At 42.5% G+C, this 23,527-nt stretch overlaps 1 protein-coding gene across 1 annotated transcript in view; it reads right to left on the bottom strand.

The window, feature by feature from the left end:
- The window catches only part of LOC109846372 (kinesin-like protein KIN-12C), an 18,375-nt gene continuing 15,589 nt past the window's right edge, over nt 20,742-23,527 (bottom strand). Inside the window, exons 14-18 of the mRNA XM_020415597.1 lie at nt 22,622-23,527; nt 22,430-22,528; nt 22,190-22,342; nt 21,415-22,107; nt 20,742-21,300 (exon numbers count right to left, since the gene is read on the bottom strand). The exon at nt 22,622-23,527 is cut by the window's right edge and continues 108 nt beyond it. Of these exons, the coding sequence (XP_020271186.1) occupies nt 21,046-21,300; nt 21,415-22,107; nt 22,190-22,342; nt 22,430-22,528; nt 22,622-23,527 (2,106 nt within the window). The 3' untranslated portion in view covers nt 20,742-21,045. The remainder of the gene's footprint in view (nt 21,301-21,414; nt 22,108-22,189; nt 22,343-22,429; nt 22,529-22,621) is intronic.

The raw sequence follows: 23,527 nt of genomic DNA, 5'->3' as shown, positions 1-23,527 counted from the left end.
TAGACTAGTTTCATACAATTCTAAGATTCCTACAAGAATTAAATTCACATCTTAAGAAATAAAAACAAGAAAAAGAAGACTAATTACAAAATTAAAAAGAAAAGAAAAATCTAAACTATGAACAAGAAATAAATCTAATTACAAAGAAAATAAAAATCTAAACTACAAAATAAATTGCAGAAATTAAATGCAAGAAAAATAAATCTACTCTACAAATTAAAGTGCAAAAAGAAAATAAAAAAGACAAGAAAGTAAATCTATACTACAAGCATGAATTTAAATCTAACTAATAAGCAATAAATAAAAAATTACTAAAAAGAAATAAAAGAGAAAAGAAATGCAAACATTCAAATTGCTCTTCATCTCCATCCTCATCATTCAACAAGAGGAGAAAGAACAAATTTAAAGAGGAAAAAATTATTTTTATTAATTGCAACTAAAGTTATAATTTTTGGAAGGCATTCTCAATTAAGAGTAGCTATCCTCTCTAAAAGGAGTTTACAAAATTTTCACACCCTTAACCCCTCACTCTCTACCCCTATTTATAGTAATCTCAGATGAACATGAACATTAGATTTTGTCTTGAGCCCCAAGCAAACATCTCACTTTGAATTTCTTTTTGTTTCTTCTCTAGCCCAAATATAGTGTCACGCCCCGTTCCCAAAATACCGCGGGAATCGGGACGCGGAGCCCGCGACGTATTAAACTGAGAAGAGATAAGTGCTAGACCCGTCTTCTCAATCTAATACGCTAAGCGTCAAGAAATACAAACGAGGCACAGGTCCCGATCACACATAGCAAGAATATAAAGACAACCCAGAATAAAAATAGACATATCATAATGAATATCTCAAGAATAATATTACGGGTCAAACATGCCCTTATACAAATCTGAACAAATGAATACTGAAGAGATACAAAATACACCGATCAGGCAGGAATGGAAAGAACTACAAAAGTAAAGTGGAATCATCAAAGAATAGACTTCGACTCCTTCTTCTGCTCCGTCTACAAGACACTCCTGCTGAGTATCCTTGGCTCTGGCGCATCTCCAAGCTGAACCTGTTCTTCTCCTAAGTCTGACGTACACCAGAGAAAACAGGTGTACGTCAGGTGCATGGCGCACAGCAAGACCCCAACCCCACAAAGAAAATAGAACGACCAAAAACACGAGCGGAAAACGATACGAAAACCGAAGTAACAAAAGAACGTGCAACTGGTAATCTAACAAAATCAATATGCAATCCACATTATAATCATAAGAATCCGTAAATCATTCAGGTAACAAAAACATGCAGCTAGCGATCAGAACAATCATCCAAGCAACAAGGTTATACAATAGATGGAATTAATATCTACAACTCGAGACGTAGTACGTTGAGCGAAATAATCCAAACAAGGAAACCCTCATGTATATACCATATGTCTCAAATTATAGATAATTAAATATTAATCCCGATCTATGTATGGAAGGGAGTACAACTGGTCTACATCTCACAAAAATCCATAAATCCTAGCTAAGGTGACGACACCGATTCACCTTGACTCAACAAACCAACCACAGTGGCGACACCGATCCACTGGTAACAAGTCATATAACTAGCCATCTTATAACAGGTCACTGGTTCACATCTCACACACAATCAACGCTCATATCATCGGATAACTGACTGTTCGCATATCCCCCACGTGCATCCAATCAAATAAATTCATGAACCAAAGTAGCGACACCGATCTACTTTGACCCAACCAATCAGCCCCCAGTGGCGACACCGATCCACTGTGACTCACAAACCAACCCCAGTGCGAAACGGTTCACTGGTTCTAGTCTGGAAAATACATCAACAGTCTTATCCGATCACATGAACATTAACTTCCCCATCCCAACTCTCTTCGCTTTTCTAAGTCAACAAAACACAGGTATCTAGGTCTTATACACGACACGCCAGGCCACTAAAGACATGAACTACTAAGGTTCTCAATCACAGCATGGAACAACAAGGAACAATCAATGCAACTAATCATGTACAATAATATCATATCATATCAGATAATCAAGATTAAGAATTTGAATCATAAAATTGTTCTAAAATAATATTCTGAAATAATAAATTTATTTACTTCAAAATAATTTCTTTCACAAAATAAGTTCTTTCAAAATAATCCTTTTTCAAAATAAGTTATTTTCTCATTACAATAATTCTAAAAATAATCTTTTAAAATAATAAATTCATAAATTCAAAAATAATCTTTTTATAAGATAAATTCTCATTAACTCAAAATAGTCTATTTTCCCAAAATAATTTCTTTTAATTATATTTATCATTCTAAAAATGATTTCTTTCACAAGATAATTTCTAAAAATTATTATAATTATAATAAAATGATTCTTTTCCCAAGATAATTCCTTTTAAATTATTATAATTTTTCTAAAATGATTTCATTCTTAAATAAATTCTTTTTAATTGATATAATTATCCAAAAATAATTCTGCTACCGAAATAAATTCTTTTACTTCATTATAATTATTCTGAAAATATTAATTATCACATAACTATGATTTAAATCAATATTATTCATCAAACCCACGCAGATAATAACAATTATAAATTAACATAACAAGATAATTCACCAATTCATCAACAAACTCACGCAGATAATAACAATTCATAATCTAATTTATGCAACTAATTAACGACAGATATAAATTAGAAATGACGAGTCAAGAGGAGCGGGATCTTGCATGTACTTAACTAACCGTATATCAAAATAATAAAGACGAGACAAAGGATGTGAGATCTTGCCTGCGAGACCGTGGGGTCTGACGAGGAGACGGTGGCGCCGATGCAGACGTGGTACGACGGATCTCAAGCGACGTCTGTGGTGGGTCTGGACTGCGTCGGCATATCGTCGAACAGGTGGCGTGCGACGAAGGAAAGGCGTTGGTGGTTGCGGTTGGTAGTCGTTGGCAGCAAACTTGGGCGTCGGGGCTCGCGGTTAAGCGACGAGGAGAGGAGATTCAAGAGGGGCAGCGGCGTGGGCGTTTGGACGGTGGTCGAAGGCTAGGGACACGGCTGGTGGAGGCCGGCGGTCGGATCTGGGGATGAGCTGAGGTGGTGACGGGTCTGGGGCGCTGGTCAGAGGAGGAGCTTGGTGGTGATGGCGTCGAGCGGTGCGGTCGAGCGGGGAGTCGGGCGGAGCTCTGGGCGGCGATTCGGTGATGGAGGGCGGTGCTGCAGGGGGCTGGCATCGGAGTCGCTGCGGTGGTCGAGGCGCGGCTGGGCTTGTCGTTTGAAGAGAGAAGGAGAGAACGAAAGAGAGAGAGAGAGAGATGAAGTGAGATGGAGAGAGAGTGAGAGAGAGAAATGAGCTGGAGAGTTGTACTGCGTAGTGGGTTTCTTGGGTTTTAAAAGAGGAGAGAGAGTGAAGAAAATATAATAAAGAAGAGAGAGAGAGAGTGAGTGATTGAGTGATTGGTTGAGTGTGAGAGATTTTGTTGGATTAGAGAGAGAGTGTCAGAGAGAGAGAGACAGATTGAGTGTGGGATTGGAGAGAGAGAAGAACGGCGGAGAATTTAATGAGAGAGATTGTGCGGGATAGGGTGGTTGGGAGGACATGGGTTGAGAGCTGGGGAAAAACACGAGGCGGAGGGGTATACAGAGTGAACACCGGTGAGAGGAAAAACACAGGGAAAAATACTCCTTTAAATAATAATAAAAATCATAAAATTTATTTAAAATAAATATTAAAATTTATGGTCAAAATAATAATAACCATAACAATGATGAATAATTAACTATTTATTTAAAAATTTTACCAAAACAATTAAATTTATAATTAGCAAAACTTATTAAAATAACATAATATCGTATTTTTAAATCGTAGAAAATTGGGAAAAATACAAATACTCTTTTAGAAAAATAATATTTAATATTTAAATACCAGAAAAAATTTATTCAAATCAAAATTGAAAATCACGGTCCTTACATATAGGAGGTCCAATTGATTTTCATTTACAAATTCGGTCCAATACAAATTTGCAGCAACAATGGTCCATTAGTCATTTGATTTTCGAAAGAAGTTGAACAACACGTCTTGGCCCATGAAATTGATCATCCAAATCTGCAGCAATTACCATGATTTATTTTATTTTGAAATCAAAGTTGAAGAGCTGCACAAAGGTCCGGCCCATGCATCCATTCACCATTTTCGGCCTCCAACTGCAGCAACCACCATGAGAGTTTATTTGATTTTCCCATTTGATTTCCACAACCGAAATTCAAGCACCTGGCCCAAGTCTGCAGCTGAAGTCTCCGGTCTTGAGGGAAAATTCCAAATCTCAGCAGCGGCCCACATGGAGATTTGAATTTTCAGCACAGAGTTCGGCCTGTAGAGCTTAGTCCAATGAAAATCAACCGGCCCACGTTGCATTTCCATTTGATTTGTGAAAACAACAATCTGCAGCATATCATTTCATTTGATTTGTAAAGAAAGTCCGGCCCAAATCTTTTGATCCAAGTCCGGCCTTAAAAATCAAACTTTGCAATTCATTTTTAAGCACTTGTGATTTTCGCTTGTGATTTTTTTTTAAAATCAAAGTTCCGGTCCACTGTAGCAGCTTGTGATTTTTGCATAAAAGTCCAAGTCCAAATCCGGTTCCTTGCACACATGTGATTTTTAAAAATTAATTCTCTTATTTCTTCATTTATTCAAGGGTCTTTGCTGAGAGATGGGATTTTTGGGATTTATTCTTTATTAACCTGCAATTAAAGATAAAAGCAATTATTAGTGCTTTTATTCTTTATTAACCTGCAATTAAAGATAAAAGCAATTATTAGTGCTGTATTTATTCATATAAAATAGATAATGAGGGTATAAAATTGTAATAAAATGTGATTATCAAGAGGCGAGGTCGAAGAGGGTTGGAAGCTCGCCTGAAGGCGAGGTGGATGACTCACTCGCCTGATGGCGAGGTCGTGCAGGCGATGGCGCTCGGGCGAGGTTTGTGCAGGCGAAGGACTCGCCTGAAGGCGAGGTGGATGATCCGACTCGCCTAATGGCAAGGTCGTGCAGGCGAGGGCGCTCGGGCGAGGTTTGTGCAGGCGAAGGACTCGCCTGAAGGCGAGGACGAGTGAGGCGAGGTCGAGACTCACCTAATGGCTTCGTGTGCGGGTGTGCGGGCCGCCTGTTGATTGGAATCAGAGCTCGCCTGTTTGTGTGGGAGCCAGCTGTAGACAACTGGAAGAGGGGGCTCGCCTGAAATTGCCCTAGGTTTCCCTATAAAAGGGAAACCCTGTTCTCGTGAGCTCTTTGCGCGGACAGAGCGCGATTTAGGAGCGACGATTTTCTCTAGCGGCGGCTCCGCACGTTCTCTCTCTGTTTTTTCGTTTTGAGCCACATATTGTTCCTGTTCTCATTAATAAGGGAAGAAGAGTTTGTGATATTAATTAGGGATTTGAGTTAATAGAGAGTGTGTGTTTGACCATTGATTTTAGATTAAAATCAAGTGCTATTTGTTTGAGAGATCTCAAGTTTGAGATCCTCTCTCTTATTTGTCATCTCTTGTTATTAATAAGAAATTATTGTGCCGCTCCCGTGGACGTAGGCAGATTTGCCGAACCACGTAAAAATCTGGTGCATTGTATTTGTGGTACTTATTTTTGGTTGTTGATTAGTGTTCCAATCTTATTTGTAATTGTGTGCCTTCGGTTTCGCTACGCACAATAAGTGGTACCAGAGCTTCGGGTTTGACTTGGGGTTCGTTTTGGAGAAGAAAGCTAGGGCTTGGATTCTCGTTTGAAGAGATTGGATTGTCAAGATGACCGAAACAAGTATATTGGGATCGTCTCTACCGAATGCGATACAAAGGTTGAGCATTAATAATACAAAAAATTAATTTTCAAAAATTTGATGGCAAGATAAATTTCGATTTGTGGATGTGTCAAGTGATGGATGCATTAGACGCCCAAAATTTAGAGGAGACTCTTGAATTACAAGAGAAACCCGAAGATATGGAGGATAAGGTTTGGAAGAAAATGAACAATAGAGCATGTGGAGTTATTCGATCATGCTTAACGCCAGATCTCATTTATGATGTGATGAACGAGACATCGGCGAAATGGTTGTGGGAAACACTCAATGAGAAGTATTTGACGAAGAGCATTGAGAATCGGCTTCACTTGAAGAAGAGGTTTTACCAATTCAAGATGAAGAGGGGGGGTTTCCATTAGAGAACATGTCAATAACTTCACAAAATTGCTATCGGATATGGCCAATGTTGATATCATGGTAAAGGATGAAGATAAGGTGATGTTGTTGCTATGTTCATTTCTAGAGGATGATTTTGGTACATTTGTCCTTACGATGATCAAAATCACTGTCAGCTATAAGGAGGTGACATCAGCATTGATGAACTATGAGTTGAGGAAGAGAGATAGTGAACCCTCCGAGAAGATATCGGGAAATGCATTGACAGTGAGAGACCGTAGTCCAAACCGCCGTCCATTTAATCGCTCCAAGTTGAAGCAAGGAGGTGGTTATAAGAGTGTTGGTAGGAATCAATGTCACTTTTGTAAAGAAGAGTGATATTGGAAGATCGACTGCCTCAAGTTGAAGGACAAAGCCGGGAAGAATAAAGGGAAAGCCATACAGGCTTCAAAGGTGAATGTTACCAATGCTAGTGACAATAATTCAGATTCAGATTCTTCGGGATACTCATGCCTAACATTACCGTCAGTTTGTTATGCCGACTCTACGGAGTGGATATTGGATTCAGGTGCTACATACCATATTTACCCTAGGAGGGATTGGTTCTCTAGCTTTGAGGAGCTAGAAAGAGGGGATGTCGTGCTCATGGATAATGATCACGTATGTCCTATCGGTGGTATTGGTATAGTTCATATCCGGATGTGTGACGAAGTGACTCGGGAGCTAAAGGAAGTGAGATCCGTCCTCAATCGACGAAGAATATCATTTCACTTAGAACTTTGGAGGCAGCATGCTATAGGGTGATCTTGGAGAATGCAACTCTGAAGGTCATGAAGGGGTCCATAGTGGTGATGCGAGGTGTCAGGGAAAACAACCTTTACTACTTAAAGGGCAAGACGGTAACATGGGGTCTGACAGCTTTGATTACCACAGAGTAGGATACTACCAGCTTATGACACATTAGATTGAGACACACAAGTGATAAGTCCCTGCAGGTATTAGCAAAACAGGGGCTATTGAAAGGGTGCAAAGACCTGCAAGATAGAGCTGTGTGAACATTGCATACTTGGGAAGAAGACAAAAATGAAATTCGGCACCGCAATTCACAATACCCAATGTATATTGGATTATGTTCATATTGATGTTTGGGGTCCTTCCAAGAACACATCTCTTGGTGGGGCCAATTATTTTGTCACCTTCATTAATGATTATTCTAGGAGAAATTGGGTACACCCTATTGTTTGGGTGAAAGTTGATATCTTCATTGCTGAATCTATTACACGTTTATCGATTATAGATTCAAAGTAAAATTAGTCTTTTTATAAGACTTTCTTACACAATGAAAATAAGAAAAATACAACTCTCGTCAAACAGCACAGAGATCGTTTATCGATCTTCTGCTTGCATGGAATCTTGGCCTGTGATGAGGACGTTGATATCCGTGGACCACCAAACAATCAGATCAGATCCAGAATTTTGTCGATTTGCGAAGGAATCTAGAAGCAGAAGCGCTTATCTCGACAACGGCGAGATAATTGCTCTTCTTAAGATTACCGTAATGGGATAATCCTAAGAAACGGACACGGGCGATGTAGATCTGAAGAACCTTTCTCTCCTGTGCTGAAGAACTCAGTCAATCTTCAGTCCGGCAAGGCTTCGCCAACTCTCTAAAAATCCAGATCCGAAAAATGAGGGTCCTAGGGCTGTATTTATAGGCTCCGGGGAATCCAGGCGGTCAAAACCGCATAACAGCCAAAAAATCCGATTTTTAGGGTCTAAGACACCCTAGGGCGTCTCAGCGAGGCCGAGACACCCTTGGGTGTCTTGGCCTTGGCCGAGACACCTTGGGGTGTCTCGGTTGGGCCGAGACACCTCGGGGTGTCTTAGCTTAGGCTGAGACAGTCCGTTTTGCATGCTTGTCCATTTCCGCCGTAACTTCTTCATCCGAATTCGGATTTGAGTGATTCAAAGTGCGTTGGAAAGTCGGCGAGGAGATCTATAAGCTCCGATGATTGAATAATGTGTGGAATAAATGAGACTTGAGGGGTGTTCCGCCTTTCGTAAACGACGTGGGGTTCCCGATCAGCTTTCATTCCTGTTATTCCGAAGTTCCGTTGTTTCGCATGGTTCGTTGACTCACTTCATGTGCTTGTCAATGTCGATTAAGCTTCTGTGACTCGGATAGCGACGTTCACCGTCTTCTCTCTATCTCGAGCCGTGTGTGGGGGCCTATAGGTAATTTTTGACGCCTACAGATACCCCCTCCAAAGTGTTTCAGCCTCATTCTTTTATAGAGGAGACTGGAATACTTTGGATATGATCGGTCCAACCTTTAGTCGGTGTAAAAGGACATGTAGTTATCTTTGATTCTTAACTCCTTTGATTTTCAGTCTATCCAGTATTTTGTCGGACAGCTGAGGTTTTCCCAGCGTGCCGTTTATCGTCTGGCCGTCGTCGAAGTCTCAAATCTAAGCGGGTGAGTTAATTTTGGCTCTTGTCGTTGAGTTGACTTAGAACTGACTATCTCCATCACATCGTGTTGAATTAGGGTTTCAGACTGCTGTACATTGACTTTTTGTCGCAATGTGTTGACCGGCGTTGACCTAGGGTTTCGGATCGCCCGGCGTTGACTTTTTCATCGCAACACGTTGATTGGCGTTGACCTAGGGTTACGCGTTGACCGGCGTTGACCTAGGGTTTCGAATCGTCCAACATTAACATAGTTTATACTCGTACGTTTGCTGGAGTATACATAGTTTAAACTCTTAAGGTATTGGAGCATAGCAGTCTTAACAGTTGGGGTTGCAGGACCAACTGTTAAAACTGATTCGTCTGCAGATATGGATCTTATCCCGAAGTTGTTGGACGCTCGAGTCACGAGACCAGTTAATAAAGCTGGTGTGTCAATGAATTTCACACTTATATAGGATTTTTGGCAAACCCTCAGCCATCAACGGATTTGATGAGTCTTTACCGACTACCGTTTGAGTCGGGCTAGCATGCAGATTGTTTAAATCCGTTCTGCGTGTAACGTTATGCTAAAAGAGTTAACTCTTTTAGTGCTACGATGTTGAATACGTAGACTTCGTCTTTCTCACAGGAATAGACTACCCGGCAACGCGTGTTAGACCCTGACTTAGGATTTTTGGCAAATCCTCAGCCTTTAACGGATTTGACATGCCTTTACCGATTACCGTTTGAATCGGGCTTACATGCAGATTGTTTAAGTCCGTTCCACATATAATGTTATGCTAAAAGAGTTGACTCTTTTAGTGCTACGATATTGAACACGTAGACTTCGTCTTTTTCACGGGAATAGACTACCCGGCAACGCGTGTTAGACGCTGACTTAGGATTTTTGGCAAATCCTCAGCCTTCAACGGATTTGACATGCTTTTACCGATTACCGTTTGAATCGGGCTTGCATGCAGATTGTTTAAGTCCGTTCCACATGTAACGTTATGCTAAAAGAGTTAACTCTTTTAGTGCTACGATATTGAACACGTAGACTTCGTCTTTCTCACGGGAATAGACTACCCGGCGCGCTGACTTATCCCTACTTAGGCTTCGGGATAAAAGTCCCCAGACTCGGATTCTGGTGTCTTCTTCAAACGGTAAAAGACTAAACCGGCAACACGTTAGACGTTGACTTATCCCTTCTTAGGATTCGGGATAAAATTCCCCGTGCGTGTGAGGCACGGATTGGTGTTATTAATAACAACCTGTCACAATATCAAATATGTGGGCTTTTGTCTTTTTTACGGTAAAAGACTGACCGGCAACGCGTGTTAGGCGTTGACTTATCCCTACTTAGGCTTCGGGATAAAATTCTCCATACATAAAAGGTAGGGATTTTTGTTGCTACGATGCTGAATACGTAGACTCGGTCATTTTTATGGGAACGAACCACCCAACAACGCGGATTAAGCGCTGACTCATCCCTACTTAGGCTTGGGATAAAATGCCTCATTGGTATTCTGGCGTCTTTTTCAACCGGTAAAAGACTAAACCGACAACACGTGTTAGGTGTTGACTTATTCCTGCTCAGGATTTGGGATAAAATTCCCCGTGCGTATGAGACACAGATTTTGGTGTTATTTATAACAACCTGCCACAATATCGAATATGTGGGCTTTTATCCTTTTTACGGTAAAAGACTGACCGGCAACGTGTGTTAGGCGTTGACTTATCCCTACTTAGGCTGCGGGATAAAATTCTCCAGACTTGGATTCTGATGTCTTCTTCAATGGGTGAAAGACTAAACCGGCAACGCGTGTTAGGCGTTGACTTATCCCTACTTAGGATTCGGGATAAAATTCACCGTGCATGTGAAGTGCGGATTTTGGAGTTTAAAGATGGTGTCTTCTCTTGGGGCAAAGACGAACCCAAAATGGGAGAGGAAGAATATTATATTCTATCTCCCGAAACCAAAGAGAAAGAATTTTATATTCTATCTCCAGTACAGAGAAAACTCAAAGTGGGATCTCTACCTTGAGAATCTGAAGAGTGAAACTAGGAGTGGGATCTCCACTCTGAGAATCGAAAGATTCGGATAATCCTAACTGTCGGAAGGTTTGATTACCGAACTAAAGGTGAATCCCTCGTTTATCGAGAGTGAATTAACTGTCGGAAGGTTTGATTACCGAACTAAAGGTGAATCCCTCGTTTATCGAGAGTGAATTGTGGTTTTGACCCTAATTGTAGGAAGGTTTGACCAAGCGGGAGTTTGAGGTGACCCTAACTGTAGGAAGGTTTGCTCATTCGATTTGAAAGTGGACCTCTCATTCATTGGAGGAATCGAGAGGGGATTTTGGTTGTGGTCCTAACTGTAGGAAGGTTTGACCAAGGGGAAATGAGAGTACAAATCACAATGGGCGTGTTGACTTGTACAAGTTACTCAGAGGGGGTTCCTGGTGTTAAGTGATAAATACTTAATACGATGGGGTTTAACAATTGTTAATGATTAGGATATTAAAATACTAAGTATTATGTCCAAACTCTAACAATGGGAGTGTTGAGTGCACAGACGTAACGGGAGTTTGAGTGGATTTAACCGAAAGGACTTTTGGTGGTCCCACCGTCGATTAGTTTGATCGGTGGGGGATTTTGTTGTGAAAGATTGTAAGTTGTCAAACACCAATGGGAATTTTGTGAGGAAAGATTGATCTAACGAAATGATCGAATCTCGTCTCAGCAAAAGAGTGTTCGGAAATCACAGTGGGGGTTTAGCGTTTATCACTTTGTTTGTAATGATCAGGTTATCACTACGAAAATTACATATAGTATTCTTTCGAGAACTTCCCGTTACATGAATCATCCACCCCCAGCTTCTTCGTGAAACTGGGTTTATCATTGCACTCGGTTGCATGATCGGGTTATCCTTAAGAATATTACATATAAAAATTCTCCAGGAACTTCTCGTCAACGGTAGGAAACAGTTTAGACTCATATACCTATTAGAGTATCAGGAAGTAGTTTAACCTCTTATACCGGTTGGAGGATTGAGAAGCAGTTTATACTCTTATACTTGTCGGAGTCTTGCCGTTCTCGTTTGCCTTATCCTAGCGTTATGACGCCGGCTTCAACCAATATATGGATGCTATTCTTTAAAGTAAAGCAAGCATTGGTGGGATGGAGGATCCTCCTGTGGTACGCGCAGTACTTCGGATCCGTAGTATTGTCAGCTTCCTCCTGATTCGTGATGGGTGGCAGCTTGATCTTGTTGTTTTCGAGAAGGGTCTCGAAGATGGATGGAACGTCTTCGTCCTTGAATGAGTACTCTTTTTGGAGCATCGGATCCGAAGTCTTCTGCTGTCTTCGGGGTTGCTGTTGCGACGTCTGATTAACGTCAACAACTGTTGTAGGTACCTTCCCTTCATCATGGGAAATGAGACTCGGATTCAGAGGGTTAGCCATCGGTTGGCTTCTTTCGACCTTCCTCCTTCTGAGGAAGCGTTCGGCCTGCTCTCCGTGCACCTTCAACTCTTTCCAGGTATTGAGTGGCTCTACTCCCATAACATCCAAGATGTTAATGGACAAGTTGTTATGACATGTCTGCAAGACGAATTCCTCCATGACGGGATCCTTGCAGTTTATTGCCTGATTGCGGAAGCATTTGATGAAGGTATCCACCGACTCTCCGTCTTTCTGTTTCTCATCAAAGAGTGTCCTGATTGATACTTCGGTGTCATCATCGAAGAAATGAGCGAGGAACATGCTCTCCAGGTCCTCCCAGCTGTTGATGCTTCCGGGTTTGAGACGCCGGTACCAATCGAAGACAGGCCCGCGAAGGGTGCTAACGAATGACCGAACCATCAAGGCTTCATTGCCGGAGATCATACCCAAGTGGGACTTGAAGTAGATCAGATACTGAGTGGGCGAGCCCTTCCCGTCGAACGGCGTGAAGTTGATCAAGTTGAAATTTACCGGATACGGAATCGAATCCCACTTTCTTGGGTAGGGAGACAAAATAACTGTCTTTTTTATCCCCTGAGCAGACACCAGCACATTGATTTTGCTCTCGAGGTTCTTCATTTTCTCGTCCTCGTCTGTATTAGATCTTGGACGATTCCTGAGAGGAATAACAGGGCCACTCCCATTATTGTCATATTCGGTGGGACCACCCCCAGTATTATTGTCTTCGGTGGGACCACCTCCAGTGTTCTGGTCAAAGGGAGGGTTCTCAGCATTGAGACGTTCATCCACCTCTGAATCGTTACCTGCTTGGTTAGCAAGGTTACGATGGCTGGATTCACCGAATTGATTGGACAGGACCTGAATTTGTTGATCATGCTCTTCCCTCATTCGCATCATGGTCATTTCCATTTCGAACTTGAAGTTCTCTTTTTGTTTGGCCAAGGCATCCTCAACCATTTTGGCCACTTTCTCGGTGTTAATCATAAACACTTCACGGGATCGACCTGGGCTGGATACCGTTTTGTCAGAAGCGACTACAGAGTCGGCATCTGATGCTTTATCATCCGAGGATAATCCTTGAGTCATCCTCCGATAGTCCCTTTGTCTAACGGTTCCTGACCGTAACCGAGTTATACGTTAGGATATGTCTGAAAAATGACGAGGACTGAAGCTTCGCGTTGACTTCCCCTTATTAACCATATTAACTGTGACTTATGGAAGTTCGTCATCTTGTGCAGCTGGTCTTTTTCTATAGAAATGCCTTGGCTTGGTCCTGGGCGTTCTGGTGGAGATCCTTTCAAATACCGAGACCCTCTGTGGAGCGGTCTTGGGGCAGCTACACGCTGATAATACTGCCCTGATAATTTTGGTACACGGACAGTGAGAGTCCGCTTCCCGGGTACTTCTCTTTCGAGATTTATTCGTACCCCCAGCTCGATAGTACAACTCATCGACGTTGCGGTCAGAGCAACCTATCGGCTGTTTAGATGAATTCTCAGGTATAACGCATTCTTCTGTCTGACGCGTTTTCCTATGAGTACACATCACCTTGTTGGCGTCTGCAGGAGTCACACGTTTGGAATCACGCATTTGTGAGGGTGAAACCTTAACGGGCTCCTGGTTTTCTACACACACACCCAAGCGGGCTATTGCAGAAATCAACTTGTTAAGAGGTCGCGTACGACCCCCAGTCTGGATGTTTACTCGGGGTTCCTTCAATGGTCCCAAGCATTCCTTAACAAGCACTTTGCCTCGATCTTCGGGTAGAGAATCGAGGCGATCTTTCAGAGGGATTCTAGGTTTGGAGAGATCCACGCTGTCATAAGGCTTCACCGGAGGTGCGGGAGCAACAGGAGCGGGATTTGGAGTTGATGAAGGCCGGAGAACAGCCTCAGATGCTTTTGCCTTGGGCGCTGATTTGGCCTTTGGCATCCAAACTTGCTTAGATTTTGGTGGCTTTTTGGCCACCTTTTCCTTCTGCAACTCCTGTGCCTTCCGTACAAGGATCCTCGTCTGCGCTAGCAGTGCGCGGCGCTTATGGATACGCTCCTCAAGAGTTGAACGAGTTCGTTTGACATGAACCCATTCGTTAGTAGGTGGTTCTTATGGATACGCTCCTCAAGAGTTGAACGAGTTCGTTTGACATGAACCCATTCGTTAGTAGGTGGTTGGGAGGAGGTTCTCAAAGCTTGTTGCTGGAACACTTTGCGCCTTCTGAGTTTCAGATCCGCTTCATAGCAGATCCCGTCAACAGGCTCCAAAGCCTTGGCAAATTGACGCACGAGATGTTGACGGCGCCTTTGACGAGCCCTCTTCGTCAACACTGGTGCACTTTCAATGGGCAACTCCTTGACTTTCGAGGATTTGACGAGCCCTCTTCGTCAACACTGGTGCACTTTCAATGGGCAACTCCTTGACTTTCGAGGAGTTGTAACGAACGTTGGATCTGGTTTCTTTGGAGGCCGGAGAGGGGTCTTCCACTACATTCGGGTTCAGATTATCAGCCCTGGTCTTTGGATCTAAAGTCACGTTCTTCGCGGCAGTGGTTTTCCTGCGTTTGTAAGAAGAAGATCTGGAGGAGGAGGAAGAAATATATTCCTCGAATTTCTGCTGGTCGAATTCGTATTCGACCTCTTCGAACACCGGGATCTTGATCGTCGGCTGCGGCACGACAGCTTCGGCAGCGAAGCTGTTGGCTCTCACTATGGCCGCCAGATTGTTTGGGGTGAAAGTTGATATCTTCATTGCTGAATCTATTACACGTTTATCGATTACAGATTCAAAGTAAAATTAGTCTTTTTATAAGACTTTCTTACACAATGAAAATAAGAAAAATACAACTCTCGTCAAACAGCGCAGAGATCGTTTATCGATCTTCTGCTTGTGTGGGATCTTGACCTGTGACGGGAACGTTGATATCCGTGGACCACCAAACGATCAGATCATATCCAGAACTTCGTCGATTCGTGAAGGAATCTAGAAGCAGAAGCGCTTATCTCGATAACGGCAAGATAATTGCTCTTCTTAAGATTACCGCAATGGGATAATCCTAAGAAACGGATACGGGTGATGTAGATCTGAAGAACCTTTCTCTCCTGTGCTGAAGAACCTTTCTCTCCAGGCAGTTAAAACCGTATAACAGCCAAAAAATCTAATTTTAGGGTCTAAGACACCCTAGGGCGTCTCAGCGGGGCCGAGACACCCTTGGGTGTCTCGGTTGGGCCGAGACACCTCGGGGTGTCTTAGCTTAGGCTGAGACAGTCCGTTTTGCGTGCTTGTCCATTTCCGCCGTAACTTCTTCATCCAAATTCGGATTTGAGTGATTCAAAGTGCGTTGGAAAGCCGGCGAGGAGATCTATAAGCTTCGATGATTGAATCATGTATGGAATAAATGAGACACAAGGGGTGTTCCGCCTTTCGTAAATGATGCGGGGTTCCCGATCAACTTTCGTTCCTGTTATTCCGAAGTTTCGTTGCTTCGCATGGTTCGTTGACTCACTTCATGGCTTGTTAATGTCGATTAAGCTTCTGTGACTCAGATAGCGACGTTCATCATCTTCTCACTGTCTCGAGCCGTGTGCGGGGACTTATAGGCAATTTTTGACGCCTACACCCATGAAGCATAAACATAAAATCCTGGATATATTTGTGAAGTGGAAAAGAAAGTGGAGTTGCAGACAAGTAGAAAGATGAAGGTACTCCGTTCGGACAATGGTGGAGAGTACAAGAGTGATCCATTTCTACAGTTTTACTAGGATCACGGCATTGGACGATACTTCATAGTCAGGAAGACACCGCAATAAAACGGGGTGGCCGAGAGATTAAACCGTACATTGCTGGAGAAGGTGCGTTGTATGCTATCACAGAGTGGATTAGTTAGATCCTTTTGGGCCGAGGTGTTGGTTTATGCGATCCATCTCGTGAATAGGTTATCGTGCACTGCGATACATGGAAATACTCCTATGGAAAAATGATCTGGTTTAGCGGCTAGTGATTATGAGTTGCTCCGGATATTCGGGTATCCAGCTTACTATCATGCGAATGATGGGAAATTAAATCCGAGAGTTAGAAAAGCAGTCTTCATGGGCTTTAGAGATGGAGTTAAATGCTTCAAGTTGTGGGATCCATAAGATAAGAAGATGATCGTTATCAGAGATGTCACGTTTGATGAGGCTCACATGATGATATCTCAGATTCCTCAACAGGTAAAGGAAGATCAGACTAGTGGGGTATCGCAGCAGGTGGAGGATGTTGTGACTCCACAGACTTCAAATAGCAATGTATCTATTGAGACTCATACAAAAGTGGCACTAGGAGGAGATGATATGACAGATAGGCAGGTGTTTGTGGAAAAATTCGATGTAAAAGAAATGAAAGAAAAATTGATTTGTATTCTCTCAAAATCGATTACAATTTGGATTCCGATTACAAAAGAGAGGAGAATGAATTTGATTCTCGCCTTTGTTTAAAACTGGGTTCTTCAAGGTAGCGATGGAGTGCCTCCTTCGATTGTTCGCGTCAAATTTGCTCTCCGTTGACGATCCGATCGTCTTTTATCTCGTGGGAACGATGAACTTATATGGAAAGTTTGATGGGTAACTCTTTAACGAGTTTAAGAACTCTGAACGAGTTAGAACTCTGTGAATAGAGTTGTTAGAACCGAAGATTCAGTTAATGACCAAGCAGATATTCTGTTGTCGAAGAATACTTTCAGATTTGATCTTCTGAACTCGATTCAAAAATCCTATCTCCAAGGATTTCGTCTCTCCTGCCTCTCTGTGCAGTTGAGATCCTGAAGAACCTCCAAACCCGTGCGGTTTAGATGCTGAAAATCCAACCCTTTACTCCGTTGGGTTTGTTGAGTTTTTATAGGGGGATAAGAGGTTGTAACTGCCCTCTAAATCCGCTCCTAAGTGGGCGTGATTTCCTCAGATCGTGGGGAAAACAGTTCTGAAACCGTTCGACCCATGTTTGAACGAGTCAAACGCCCAATCTGGCGTTCAGAACCCCAACTTCGCGTCTTAGAATTAAGACGCGAGGTTTGGTGTTGACTGAACATCAATGAACGCGAGGGTCGCTCGTGTTTTGCTAGTTGCAGCTTGGAAACGCTGGGGTCGGGTGTTGGTTGAACCTCAAGAACGCGAGGGTCATTCGCGTTTGACTTGTTGTAGCTTGGAAACGCAGGGGTCGCCTGCACTTCCAGAATTGTAACGCGGGGATGACTTCCGCGTTTTAAAAGGGGTTAGTTGATCTGTAACCTCTTCTACAGAGCGTTGTAAGGACCGTTGTTCAGTAATCCTAGCTTTAGCTGTTGTTGAGTGTGTAAGTCGTCAAATTGTAACTTTCACTGTACATTGTGAATACTGCTGAATAGAGTTTTCATCAGTTGTTGGAAGTGTCGTTGAATTGTAACTCTTCTCGATCTATGTGAAAAGCCCTCCGTTTGCAGTTTTCGTTTGTTAGCATGAAAGCTATCTGATTGTAGCTTTCATTGTTGGAACTTGATGGGGATCAATTATCCATTGTGATATTTAGACGAATATTTGCCCACAGCTTTCTACCAAGCAACTCACCAACTAAGTCCAACCTTTTATTTCTGAAATCATCATACTGCTCATCAGCATCTCTAATAGTTGCTAATATAATATTAGTCATGTTGTTGTCGCAGCCATCAAGATCAATCATCTCAAATATGAGGCCGTATTTGTAGCGACTGTAGAGTTGCGGATGCAGTGATTAGAAAATCGTCTGATTGTAACTTTCATTGTCGGGGCTTGATGGGGATCAGCTATCCATTATGATTTTTAGACAGCCTACAGCAGGTGGAGGATACAGTGGATGTTAGGACTCAGGAACAGGGTCATGTTCAGGAGTTCATTACAGCTAATAGACCAAGAAGAAATATTCGTCGGCCAACTAGATATGATGATGTCATGGTTGCATATGCTTTATCAGCAGAAATTATTGATGATTTATTTTCTTCTACATTCAGGGAAGCAGAGTCAAGCTCTGATTCGATTAGGTGGAGGGAAGCTATAGAGGAGGAGATGCGATCTCTTCAGAAGAACGGCATTTGGGAACTTATAAAGCTACCGAAGGGTAAGAAGGTCATTGGCTGCAAGTGAGTGTATGTAAAGAAAGAGGGGTCTTCTATTGGAAACATTTGGTTCAAAGCCAGATTTGGTTGCCAAGTGATATGCACAACTAGAGGGCGTTGATTACAACTAGGTATTTTTACCTGTTGTGAAACATTCATCGATTCGTATTTTATTGGCATTAGTGGCATAGCTGGATTTAGATTTAGTCCAGATGGATGTTAATACAGCCTTTCTACATGGAGATTTAGAAGAGGAGATTTACATGCTACAACTTATGGGGTTCAAAGCTGTAGGAAAGGAAGAATTGGTATTTAAGCTGAAAAAGTCTATGTACGGATTGAAGCAATCACCGTGACAATGGTACAAGAGATTCGACGGCTTCATAATTGGCCGAGGGTACACGAGAAGCCTATATGACCCGTGTGTTTACATGCATAAGCTACATAATGGTGAGTATATTTATTTGTTGTTATATGTTGACGATATGCTCATAGCTTCCAGGAATACTTTAGCTATTAGAAAGTTGAAAAATGAGATGTCATCCGAATTTAAGATGAATGACCTTGGAGAAACAAAGAAGATATTGGGTATGGAGATTGAGAGAAACAGGATGAAAGAGAGGTTGAAGTTGACACAGAGGAGTTACTTGCAGAAGATGCTGAAGAAATTCAGTTATGATGGCAATACCAATGCTGTGAGTACTCCATTAGCTCCTCACTTTAACCTATTAGCTAAGATGTCACATGTTTTAGTGGATGACCGTGAATACATGTCTAAAGTTCCATATGCCAATGCGGTGGGTAGCTTGATGTATGTGATGGTGGGTACAAGGCCAGATTTATCACAGGCCGTGAGCATCGTATCAAGGTACATACACGACCCCGGAAAAGGTCATTAGGAGGCCGTGAAGTGGATTCTACGGTATATCAAAGGTACCGTGGATGTTGGTTTGGTATTCGAGAAGAATGAGAAGAATGAGCAAGATTGTATTGGTTATGTGGATTCCGATTATGCGAGGAATCTTGACAAATGCTGGTCTACTACTGGATATGTGTTTATATTAGTAGGAGCACCGGTGTGTTAGAGATGCACACTTCAGTCTACAGTGGCTCTCTCCACTACGGAGACAGAGTATATGGTGTTGACTAAAGCTGTGAATGAGACTTTGTGGCTGCAGGGGCTATTGGACGACCTGAGGATTGCACATGAGACCATCAGGGTAAATTATCATAGCATCTCAGCTATCTATTTGGCCAAAAACCAGGTGTATCATGCCCACACAAAGCACATTGATGTCAGATTCTATTTTGTTCGAGACGTATTGGATGATGGAGACGTCATATTGGAGAAGATCCACACAAAGGATAATCCGGCGGATATGTTGACCAAAGTTGTTATTGGAGTAAAATTTGGTCATTGTTTGGAATTGTTGAACATTCTTCGTTATTGAGGGCCTTTGGAAGTCATTTGGTGAACTACGTGAAGGCTTGTTCCTTGGGCAAGAGAATACATAGGCAATCATTTATGATGCAGCCAATTTGATGAGTAGATATCGACGTTTGGAGAGTGGTCTCATTCTCATTTGGGTTCCTGACTTGTTGTGGATTGAGTTCGTTGTCGTGAATTGCTTCACTTCGTACTGGACGTAACAAGTGGGACATTTGGTTTGGTTGGTGTCGGCTTAGTTTTGGAAAAACTTCGCCGAGGTAGAGATTTGTAGGAGAACGCACCTCGTCGGCGACGACGGAGATGAGGCGAGGCGAAGTCGCCTGCGTGTAGAGGCGAGGTCGAAGAGGGTTGGAAGCTCGTCTGAAGACGAGGTGGATGACCCGACTCGCCTGATGGTGAGGTCGTGCAGGCGAGGGCACTCGGGCGAGGTTTGTGCAGGCGAAGGACTCGCCTGAAGGTGAGAACGAGTGAGGCGAGGTCGAGACTCGCCTAATGGCTTCGTGTGCGGGTGTGCGGGCCACCTGTTGATTGGAATCAGAGCTCACATGTTTGTGTGGGAGCCAGCTATAGACAGCTGGAAGAGGAGGCTGGCCTGAAATTGCCCTAGGGTTTCCCTATAAAAGGGAAACCCTGTTCTCGTTAGCTCTTTGAGCAGACAGAGCGCGATTTGGGAGCAACAATTTTCTCTGGTAGCGGCTCCTCACGTTCACTCTCTGTTTTTTTTTGTTTTGAACCCCATATTGTTCCTGTTCTCATTAATAAGGGAGGAGGAGTTGGTGATATTAATTAGGGATTTGAGTTAATAGAGAGAGTGTGTGTGTTTGAGCATTGATTTTAGATTAAAATCAATTATTATTTGTTTAAGAGATCTCAAGTTTGAGATCCTCTCTCTTATTTGTAATTTCTTGTTATTAATAAGAAATTATTGTGCCGCGCCCGTGAACGTAGACAGATTTGCCAAACCACGTAAAAATCCGGTGTCTTGCATTTGTGGTACTTATTTTTTGTTGTTGATTAATGTTCCAATCTTATTTGTAATTGTGCGTCTTCGGTTCCGCTGCACACAACATAAATGACAAGCGAAGATATTACTTGAGGTAAACAGGATCCTCTATCACTACACACAGTAGAAGTATCACCAAACAGATTGTACAACAAATATTATACAGTAGTATCAATCAAATAAGAGAGGAAAGAAAAGAAAAGTTGAATGGTTGAAAGAAAAAAAAAATTGAACTCTTTTAACTTCAGGACCTGAGTGAGATTCTGAGGCAAATCAAATTGAATCGTGCGCCGGGGAGCCGAGTCCTGCCCTCCGTGATCTCGCGGTTCCCTCACACAGCATAATTTCTGGACAAGAAATCTAAAAATTATGTTATTGGTAGGATGGTCCAAATGCAGCTCTCCATGACTGATCATCATCAGGAAATGTGGGTCTGGGCTCTTCTTCTGCACCCTCAGAATCCCTCCCCTGCTGTTGGTGGTAGAGGGGGCCTAGCGCCGATTCTGGCAGCCGGCTCTCAGCAAGATAGCGTTTCATGGTTACCATCTCCATTGCATGTTTCTTCTTCATCTTCTCTACCTGTTTCCTCAGTTTTTCATTCTCTTGTTCGGCTTGCCCGTACTTCTTCTGCTTACCAAAAAAAAACATATGGTTTGTTATTTTAAAAGCGACACGATAAAATTTCCGAATCAACAAAACGTTCTATTCAAAGTTTTATTCATTTGGCCAACGGAACTTTACCTCTGCAAGTGAAACAGCCTCCTCTGCTTCTCTCAATCGGACAAGAAGCTCGCCAGCAGCATGTACAGCTTCAGCCGTGTCTCTGAGCTGAATCCTTAACCCCTTGTTTTGCTCCTTTAGAAAGGCCCTTTCCCTTTCCCTTTCAATTTGCAAGGCAGACATCTCTGCGGTGAGAGCTGCCGCAAAAGCTTTGGCTGTACCCTTGCTGCCTGCTTTGGAAACAGCCTTCTTCACCTCTGCAATCCCTTCCATTACTTTCCTGTGCCTACCAAGCAAATCATTATGCTGCTCCTGAAGTTCAGCATAGTGCTCAATGATTCTAGCATGCCCGATGATGGATCTCTGCAGGGCATCCTCCAATTCTGCGGTGCATTTCTTTTCCAAACTGAGCTCCACATCTTTCTTCTCCGCAAGCCTACGATTTGATTCGAGGTCAATCCTCAATTCTTCTGTTAGCGAGATCCACCTGCTCTCGGACTCGGTCCACCTTTGCCTTTCCTTTTCATAGTCAGAAGTGCCATTCCGTATCTGGTCCAAAAGAGAACCATCCGTCGAAATATCTTCTGTGAAAGATCTCAACTGACTTTTTAAGTTTTGAATTTCCTTTACAAGTTCTTCTTTTTCCTTCATATCAAAAGTGGTTGTATCATGTGTCTTCTTCCAGGTCTCCTCCGGATTGTTCTCCTCTGAAGCCTGCAAGCAAGACATTTGATTGATGGTCACACAAGACATCTGATGTTTAAAATACACGCACCAACAAGTTAAAGATCCTAACCGCACGTCTGACTGCTACAGCCATGTTTCCTTCACTTTTGCACTCCTCTATTGGCATCACACAGTAAGCTGAGTGCTTTAGAAGAAAGTTCGTGTCAAACTCGACCTTCTCTCCTGCAGAAGTTTGTCCAAGTTCATGTTTGTACTGATGAACCTGCTTGTTTTAATTAACAAATATAAGCCAACATATATGAGAGTAATAGATAATAGCAAATTCTGCTTCAATACACAAAATGGTTACCAAACAATTTAGGCTTCTGATCATAGCAGCCTGCTCTGCGCAGAGGGTTTCAAGTTCTAACTTGCTCTTAACCGTATCTGCTAGAGCTTTATTGTCATCCTATTTCATCAAAGGAAAAAAAAAAACGAAGGAAGAAGCGTTAAGCCCACCCGCAAATCCAAGATAAATTTATAATCAGGGTTCATAACATACCTTAAGCGAACGTTCAGGAGTTACTTCTTTGTCTGCATCTACAATCTGCATATATAAATTGTGACTGAACCGAGAGGAAGCATTAACATCCAACTCCTTTTTGCAAGCTGAGCACAGCAGAGTATTCGCTTCGTGGAGTGATGTTTGGGATCCGGCATCAACCTTGTGTACTGATTGACATGAAACAGATGCCAAGTGCTCAAATGAAAGGCCAATGAGTGATCTCCTTGTAGCTGAATTCTGCTGATGATGGTCTATAATTTCCAAGCCTCTACGAAGGCTAGCTGCCAAGGATTCAGTCGGGCAGATCTTGCTTGACTGCATGGAGGAACAAACAGGATCACACTTCCTTGTGTACTGTCTTTCCAAATTGGATGCTAAACTCTCAGATGGACTCTTGGGAGCTGAAAGACTTGATGATGTGATGATGCTTTTCTTCAAGTTATTATCAAGTTTAGGAGATAAACATACAGTTGGATCGTCGAGCAACGGCAATTTTAGGGATGGCAGAATTGAACAGCTTGATTTTCGAGGAGTATCTATAGCAGAATTCAAAGCATCATGGTTGGGTGGACAAGTCTCGATCAATGGTGGCGCAACAGTTACAGTATTTGGAATCTCAGTATCTGGTATTACAGAGTGCACATCATCAAGTATAGTTTCCCCTTGAAATGAATCAACAGTGAGTTCGTTGTCTGAGCCATCCACATGCGAGACTATAGAATTTTCTATCTTTGCAGTTGAATTTACCTGAGAGGGTAAAATACTCATGGAACTCTCACTTTCCTTGATAGCCTTTAGTTTTCCCTCAAAGGAGGAACGCAGGTTGCTAAGTTGAGAACACAGTTCCGTGGCATCATCCTCATCAACATCTAGCTCTTCTTCTGAATCATTATCAACATGATG

This window comes from Asparagus officinalis, chromosome 6 (assembly GCF_001876935.1).
Source record: "Asparagus officinalis chromosome 6, Aspof.V1, whole genome shotgun sequence".
In the NCBI taxonomy this organism is placed as follows: domain Eukaryota; kingdom Viridiplantae; phylum Streptophyta; class Magnoliopsida; order Asparagales; family Asparagaceae; genus Asparagus; species Asparagus officinalis.
Note: the sequence above shows the minus strand (reverse complement) of the source record. Positions and strands in the feature narration are given on the sequence as shown.